This window comes from Pieris rapae, chromosome 5 (genome assembly GCF_905147795.1).
Source record: "Pieris rapae chromosome 5, ilPieRapa1.1, whole genome shotgun sequence".
In the NCBI taxonomy this organism is placed as follows: Eukaryota; Metazoa; Arthropoda; class Insecta; order Lepidoptera; family Pieridae; genus Pieris; species Pieris rapae.
This window is the reverse complement of record NC_059513.1, coordinates 137291-146347: the sequence shown is the minus strand read 5'-3', so window position 1 is coordinate 146347 and position 9057 is coordinate 137291. Positions and strand designations below refer to the sequence as shown.

Genomic DNA, 9057 nt, shown 5'->3' with positions numbered 1-9057 from the left:
ATATAATAATATACTTGCTATAAGAAAATGAGTTAAATGGAAAACGATACAAATAAATAAAAAATGGTACAAAGAAGGAAAACAACCATATTATTCATTAGCAGACTTCCTGCTGATTTAATCTAAAACCAGAAAACCACCTTACAAACACGACAGACAGGAATGCATCTTATAATATTCCTGATAATATTTGCAACTACTTAGAAGTTATTTTTCCTATAAAATTGTAAAACACATCAGTCACTGCAGCTAAAGCGAAGCGACAGGGCTCGCGAGATGGCTGGCTTCCTGTCGCATATTAATATTAGAAATATGAATAGGTGGCTGATAGAGAGACCTAGGTGTACCTATACAACTTTTAAGAGGTTTTGTAATGAAAAATTAAAAAAAAATCTCACATTAACAATATAATTAGCCCCTTACATTTAAAGTATACGTTAAATCCTTGTATTCCTAATCCTTTTAATCTTACGTAAGTATCTAACTTAGTGCACGGACTTAGCACTTAGACCAGGCTAAGTAGATCAGAAAAACAAATGATCAATTTTAAAACGTTTATTTACATTGCATTGTGTTTCGATGATATGATTTCAGTATTTTGTATTGTTCTACAAACCTTTAAAATAATATTATAAATCAAAGTTTTCTTATTATAAAAAAAATCAATAGTTTACCGAATTACGCATTAAACATAACTAAAAGAAAACATTTAACAACTTAAATATAAATTATCGAGTTAACTCGTGTGTGATCTGTGACTGAAGTGAGTTCGATAACCACAGAATGAAGGAAACCAAGAACAAATGGAGCTTAGAGTCAGTTGTTCCTCGGGGCTAAGTGTTCCGAGTGGGACCTCACGTCCACTTCAATTGCAGCGATTTCGGACATCAGCTGCTTCGAGTCTCGCGAAATGTTCTTCAGAACTAGACCGTCGACTCTCTCGCACCTGGAAACATTGTCGTGATCTGAATGACATAAATGAGGCTGAAATGTCGAAGATGAGTCTCGAACCTACTTGGACTCGAGCTCGGTGAACTTGGCGTCGAGGGTTTTGCCTATGTCTGAGAATATCTCGCGAGCGGTCTCCTCGTACAAGGCCCGGCGACGCAAACGCGCCTCTTCTATTTGCTTCACTACACCGCTTTGAATGTGTAATAACCTGTGTATTTGTTCAAAAGTATATTAGACAAATAATAATTTTCATAATAAGTCATAATGCTTGCATTTAAACTGCCATAACTATTTAATAAACATCGTATCTGTGAATATAATAATAAAAAATAAAAAAACATATGTGCAATTCACACATGGTAGAAGTGAAACCTTCAAAAACATTTTTTTTATTATTAATCATATATAAATTAATCATTTTCCATTATCTAAATGTGTGTGTTCTTTTAAAACAGTATATTTTAATGATAAATTTTAATTTATAAGTTTAATATAAATTTTTAATTTGGGAAAAACTAAAACATCGAAAGTTTGAAATTCGATCAAATGAAAAAGCGGCAGTAAAGAGAGGCTGTATAATGCCTGCTATCTCATTTTCTCCCACGTTAAATCATATGATGAATTGATGTTTCTGTCTCTCTTTACCGCTGCATCCGGTTTGAAATCACGACGATTCGAAAGAAGTTTATCTATCTCATTTTCTCCCACGTTAAATCATATGAATTGATGTTTCTGTCTCTTTTTACTGTCGCTTTTTCGTTGCATCCGGTTTGAAATCACAACGATTCTAAAGAAGTTTCACTTCAATAAAAATATACGAATCGAAAATATTCGACTCGTGAATTAAAAAAAGTACGTGTTCGAAGTGAAACTTCTTTGTGTCTTATTATTAAGGTAAAAGCCCCACTCCATTTGTGTTATTCAAACAGTTCACACTCTGTATACATGCTAGTGATCATTTAAATCAATAAAAATTTCGTTATGCGACATAATTGCCATCTAAAGTTCTAATATTTTACCACTAAACAAGTAACAATATTGTGTATTTTTCCCCGATCTCCCTTTCCTTTGAAAAAAAACGTTGCATATCTCCGTGACGTTTCATATGTAAAATATTATAATACGCCTAAAGAGTTTCACTACTAATTAAATAAACATGAAATACTCACGAATTCCTGGTATTATTCTTAATTTTCGCTAAATCGTAATCGATTTTCTTCTGGACCTCATTGAAAATGTCCTCAAAGACGTTCAGCCTCACACCGTCGACTGAAACAATTGAACGACGCAATTACAAAAGCTGTTTTGGGTTCGTGAAACCGATTATTTATGATAATATACTCACGTTCTTCCGTTTCGATCTCGTGTTGGCTTCGATCCAACCAATTATGTATCGCCTCCGCGTTGGAACACTCTTTCATCGAACACTCGGTCTCTTCTTCTCTCGAAGATGAGTCGTTGCCGCTGATAGGCCTCTTGAGAGCTCTTCTGGTAATTCTTCGATTGTCTGACTCCGATGACGAAATCGATCGCAATTTTTCAGCGCGGCCCTCGATAGGGATGTCTTTGTTGAGATTTTCCTTCGAATAGGGCGTCTTGAGTACGCGATTGTTCAATGCTTTTGGAGTATTTCTAGTCCTCAGAGAAACGGCTCGTATCGATGAACTGTTTCGACATAATATATCTTTCTCCGTATTATCTACGTCCGGATCCTCCCGTTTCAGTTCAGGCGTGTGGCTATTATATTCTTGATTCTTTGATTTTTTATTGTTCTTGAATGGGAGAATCAAAGAATTGCATAATTTTCCATCTTTGCTTTTTGCTAAAATTTCACATTGGGGAGAAAATAAACGTGACTTACGGCTGACGGACGGACTTTTGTCATGGTTTATTTCCGGTTTTGATGAGGATTCACTCGTCCTACCGCTCACGGAAGTTTTAGCACGTGGTAACCACTCATTAATATCCTTTTCCGACATCCTCTCTACACTTACGCGTGGAAAGCGCTGAATAAATTCATCATCCATTATTTTATTTCGACATATCTCATTGTTATCGGCTTCGGGTATCACATTGTTGTTTTCAATAGTTTGAATCGATTCAAAGTCCTGTGGTTGGCCCCGGGAGGCTCGGCCCCGGGGTAATCGAATGCGCTCAATGGAGGCGTTAACCAGTGGAACGTGTTCGATTGTGGCTTTGGTCTCAATTATTTCGTAGACACAATCACTATCCTCAAATAACTCCTCTTTCTCAGCTTTCTCGATTATGTTAATTTTGTCCAAATGAGCTAGAGAGTCGCTAGACTTCTTTTCGTCTGCCTGTAATTCGCATTTGAGACCCGGGCTTATACTCTCTTCCCTATCGCGAGACATGTTCATCACTTTCGTAGTAGGTCGTTGAGCGTTTTTGTTTGCTTTTTTAGTGGCGTTTTTCGATTTAGTATTCTTCTTAGTATCACGGCTCTTAATAATTCTTGATTTTTTGGTTGAATTATTTTCATCTTCGATAATCGGCTCAACAACTATAACCGCCTCTACGTTTTCGCAGATTTCGACGGGTTTTTCAATAACAAAAGACGTGTCTAGCTCTGCCGAAGCGTTTCGCATCCTTTCATCAATGAGCGTATCTTGTCTTGCCTTTATACTTTTTTGTTTTCTTTTTCTTGATTTTTTTTGGTTTGTTTTTGGTAAAGGTAGCAAAGGTTTCGTCGGGTTAACGTCATCTTTGAAATCGCTGTCGTCACTATCAATATAGTTGTATACTGATATATCTTTTTTGATGTTCGATTTCATTATGTTTACATCGTTACAATCGGTCTGCAATAACTTATCAAAGGCATCGTTTAAATATTTCGATCGCGATGACAGGACTACCTCCTCTGGTCTAGATATTCTTTTGGTCGATTCTCTATGCGAGGCCCGCATTTCTTGAATCTCTCGATAAGGAGTCTTTGAAGTCGTCGGAGTAAGATTTTGATGTACACCGGTCTCGGAATCAACTGGGCCAAGAAATGTAAGGTTATCTTTTGGGGAGTATAATTTGCGCCTACGACGCGTTATTGGTCCTTTAATATCGTTTTTGGGACTTTTAAGATTGATGTCTGTTTCATAAGTGATTGATAATTTGCTAGCTGCCTGCGATTCGAGTGTTTTCGGTCGACGTTGCCCTGTTTTCTTTTTATTAACTTTCTTCTTAGTCTTTGGAAAAGTAATTTTAATCGACCTAGCAGTTTTCTTCTTTGCTTTTTGAGTATCGGTCGACTGATGTTCACTTTGGTTAGTTATTGAAAGACCAGCTTCAATGAGTAATTTGTTTGTGAAATCCTTTTGATTTATTAACTGCGAAATCATTTCATATTCTGTGCAAACTTGTTCAATTAAATCGTTAACGCAATTGATTACTTCTGTTTCGATATCTTCGTAATGCTTTTTATAATTATTATCAGAAACTTTGACATTTTCCCGTGCGCCGACGAAAGGTCTAACGAATGGCGTATTTTCAATGACATCGCTTGGTAAGTCAGATGTACTTTCACTTTTGTTTTGCTGACGGTACGCCATATAATTGAGCGTGTTTAGTTCGAGATCTTCTGGAAAGCCATCCAAGGTGTCGTGGGGTCCGGTGGCTTCGTAAGAATCTATAGTCGTAGCTAAGACTACGCTGATAGTGCTGGGTTTAGAAACTGAGGTTTTGTCTACAGAATCTCGAACGTTAATTTTGTGGGAGAAGACAGCATCGCAGCGCGGTTTGATACGAGGGCTTAAAACGCATATGTCTTCTTCGGATTCTTCGGGGACTCTAGGCAACAGCTGCTTCGCGCAAATACGGCCGTATTCCTCGTCGCCTGTTCTAGCACACCCTGGATACTCCGATAATTTTTCTTTGAGCTAAAACAATTTGGTTTTTAAAAAAATTAACCGGTGTTGGAAATTTTAACAAGGTTAAATAAATAATAAGATAAAATTAAAGAACTCACGAAAAGCAGTGAGGTCGTGGAAGTAGTGGACGGAGACTTCAACGCGAAGCATCCTTTGTTGAGGGTAGCGGCTCCGACACCTGAAGTTGACGTAATTTCATTCACATATTTCATAAAACAATCCAACAACGATCAAAAATGCCTGTCGTTCTCAAAAAGTCGCTAAATATATTAAGATCCGTCTGATGTTCGCGAAATAGGAATAGGAAAGTCACAAACATATCAATATCAAAATATATCTTACGGCTTTGCTTCCCGCGCCTCGTGGTAATGGCGAACTGTCGACTGTCCTCCTGCAAAGTACTTTTCTGTTTACTCGAACACAAAATCAACGAATTGTCATAAAGTCATCCTACCCTCATATCGGACGTAGATGTTAAAAAACAACAGTCAACTGTCATAAACGTGCGACGTTTCGACAAAGATTATAAAGTCTATGAGAATAATTCAAGTATAAGAATACTAACCGAATTTTCTATTTGTGAACAGTCTGCCGCGGTGTTGGGTGAACTCTGATGAACTCCTTCTCCCATGAACGAAGCCTAAGTTAAAAAACTCTGTATGAAGTCATAAACAATAATTAATATAACAATTGCTCAAAATTAAATGGTACCTCATATTTAATTCCAAATATTTTTTTCAGCGACTCGTTGACTTTGTCGGCGTTTATCGCGTTCATATAAATACTTATTTCGCGTTCATTGTTAAGTTTTTCAGATGATCGGTTTAAAGGCTCGATTACGGTTATTTCTATTTGAATCAGAGAGCCATTTCTGCAATAGGCAATGTCACTAGTGTTATCATAAAAAGTGGGGCGCAAGTGGTAAAAATCTAGATTAGGTTTTTGACCTGTCGATGATTAATGAGCTTAGATGGAATAATACAAACATGTATGATCAATTATTGATATTGCAGATCGAAACAGTGAGGTCAGAAATAGCGAAACTCAATCTTATATATAAAATTCTCGTGTTGCGGTGTTTGTGGTTAAACTCCTCCGAAGCGGCTTTCCCGATTCTCATGAAATTTTGTGTGCATATCTGGTAGGTCTGAGAATCGGACAACATCTATTTTTCATCCCCCTAAATGTTGAGGGTGGTCCACCCCTACATTTATTTATTTAGGTTTTAGACTAAATTTTTCGTTTTCATTTTTTTTAAGATACACTATACAAAAATACATGCAACCCTAAATTTTCACCCTTCTACGATCAACCCCAATTTTTACATCTCGATTTTCATTTTTTTAAATTTATTCACAGATCCGCAATAGGGTTGCAAGATGGCAATCAAATATTATAATTGTAGTAAAATTAAAAATATGTTTCCTAGAAATAATAAACATGGCAAAACAACGTTTGCCAGGTCAGCTAGTTAAATATAAAACACAAATTATGTTAAGCTCACATCTCCAACAAGGAGACTTTGTAGTCGTTTTTGAACAAAATCGTTCAGAATTCATTTTAGTATCAATGAATGGTTGTCGAACGAGAAGAGAGAACTTTCTCGTATCAATTCAACATTGATTCCGGCTTCATCCGCAGTTTCAGGTGATCACAATTCATTGAGTTGCTAATAATAATCTGCTGTCGTCGAAAAGACGTAATTTCCGGAATTTTTAAAACTTAAAGTAATCCTGACTTAGTATAAGTTTTAACTATGTATTTTAACACACAAGTAGCAAGAAACTTTTAGCTAAGTATCGATCGATAGAGATCGACACCCATCGGGGCCTTTCGCAACACTTGGGATACGTTGTTGACAAAATCGACGTTTAAAAATACAATTTCATCATATTAACTATGGATTCCCAACATAAACTTTTTCAAAGAATAAATAATACAATAATATTTGTGCCTCGTAGTACAATAAACATACCTAATCAACTTCACAGATCTCGTATTGTCTTTCTTTATCACGAGAGCGTCGGAGACGGCGTGCGCCATTTTAAGAACCTGCAGTAATTTTAACTCCAGCATCAGGGAAATACACTTATTATCCATGTTAAAATCAATCCAGTGTTTTTTATCCGTAGCCTGGAAATCCACAATTCTCTAAGTGTCTCGCTCTCACCTGACTCTGATTTTGATTCAACCAGAAGAGACCTAACTCGCCTGATGATGATGAAGTAAATCCCGAAAACAGTAAACGAAACGAATGGAAGTCGGTGCATACAATGCGTCAATCTGCGATCGCGGGTTCGATTCCCGGCACCTCAAAGGCTAATCATCGTCAACATTTACTCAATTGTTAAAATTATAAAAACTATAAGGTGTAAAGGAAGATATAGTTACAGTTATCGCTTCAGTTTTGCCAATATTAAATTTTTTACAAATTAGAGATATTATTGAAGAGTTATTCTCGTTTTGTGCGTTTAGGAAATCTCTCGTGTCCTGAAACAAATATGTGTTTTAATAAAATTATCGCTCTCGAGTCTCAACAATTCAAAGGCATTAAATCAATAATTCAAAGCTCTAATGTAATGAATATACCTTAAAGAAATTACTCCAATCCCTCTCCAAAAAGATTTTGACGGCCATCCTCGAGTAGAGGTCACGCGGGAACCACAAAGCGGCGACTCCTTCTCGAACGGAACGTTCGTTCCGCCTCAAGAGCCACCTCAAAAGAGTCTCCATTGTGCTGAACTGCAGCCTGAAGTCGCCCCACGACGGCATGCCGTGCGCCAGCTTTGTACTGAAATCGCAGCAAAATCTTTATTATGTTCTCTGTACTAAAATAAAAAAGTGTATAATATTTAGCAAACTCACAAATACTCCTCAAACTTCTTTCTCAAAGCCAATCTCGAGAGTTTGGGCAACTCCGCACAGCACGCGTTAAAGCATTGAAGCGTCGCCCGTCGCTGATTCAAGTCCAGATTGTTATTTGTGGTCAGCTGAAGTAAGTCTTCACCCAGCACTTCTACAAGTTTACTGTTTATGAGTGGACTTTTGGTTCTTAACTCCTGAAAATTTTAAATATTGATAGGATAGGATGATATATAGTTTAATCTATTAAACTCAAAAACGTTTAGCCTCAATTAAAAATTGCACGTAGAATAACAATTTTAGAAACTAAGTATAGAATGTTAAATAAAACTTACTTTAACAAAATACAAAAGCTTCAGTAGAAAATTCCACCAAGCAGTGTCGTGTTTTATCATTTGACATTGAAGTTTATTAAACCAAAATTTTAACAACGAAACGAGCTCCTTTGAAAGATCGTCCCAAGTTTTCGAAGGCCGAATTAGCAACATTTTTTCAAGAGCTTGGAATACAGCGCCGCATTTGGAGTACTTCATAAAATACTGAAACAATACAGGCGTAAGGCGTTGAATAAAATTTATGATAGATATATAGTATTAACTATGAATAGATAACATACCTCAATTTCAAAATTTTTGAATTTATCCAAAGTAGCAAGCGTCGAAATATTTAGTGCTATTTTCAATTGGGAATAATTCGTTATCATATCCCGAGAAAGAGAAGTGTACTCAGTAAAATTTTTTATCTCGCTACTCATTAAATCCATTTTGCAATTTTAAAAAAATTCGCAAAACATAAATACCATTTGAAATGATATACCACCACAACAATAAAAATTAACAAGAATATGTAGAATATATTTTATTTTAGATTTCGCGTTTCCCGCTAATATTTCAAGATTATTTCAAAGACAAATTGTCTATGCCACAGACGTATACCTAATATCAGACAGAGTGCCTAATTCTAGTTCACAGACTAAGACAACGATATATAGTCCGCATTTACAGCAAGAGGTAGTCGGAAGAAAAATGCTTTATTTACCAATTCGACCTAACCTCCTTGGTGAATTCCTTACAATTACAACATGTTCCGTTTCGGAGAAAATCTCCTGCCTTTTGCCATATACTTTATTGTATTATCTAGATTTTTGTTTTTAACTAGCTTATCCTTTTGTTTCCGGCTACGTAGTTTCACGAGCACGACCTCGCCACGACTATGGGCAAATCGAGGGTGCTCAAGTGTTATCATCTACAACAAGATGGACGTGATTGGAATTACTACGTTACCTACATTATGTGCCTCCCAATACTGTAATGGCTTCCGTTTATATTAATATCTTAAATATAAATAAAAAATATCATATCTTACC

At 36.3% G+C, this 9057-nt stretch overlaps 1 protein-coding gene across 1 annotated transcript; it reads right to left on the bottom strand.

The window, feature by feature from the left end:
* Positions 1-540: 540 nt before the first annotated feature.
* Positions 541-8215, bottom strand: LOC111000392. The gene is made up of 13 exons (XM_022269802.2): positions 8027-8215; positions 7695-7888; positions 7419-7620; positions 7221-7319; positions 6805-6962; positions 5541-5700; positions 5395-5469; positions 5172-5220; positions 4928-5007; positions 2297-4838; positions 2121-2220; positions 1016-1159; positions 541-946 (listed from the first exon to the last, which is right to left on the bottom strand). The coding sequence occupies exons 1-13, from the start codon at positions 8177-8179 to the stop codon at positions 817-819; spliced, it is 4086 nt and encodes a 1361-aa protein (XP_022125494.2). The 5' UTR covers positions 8180-8215; the 3' UTR covers positions 541-816.
* Between the last annotated feature and the right edge of the window lie 842 nt (positions 8216-9057).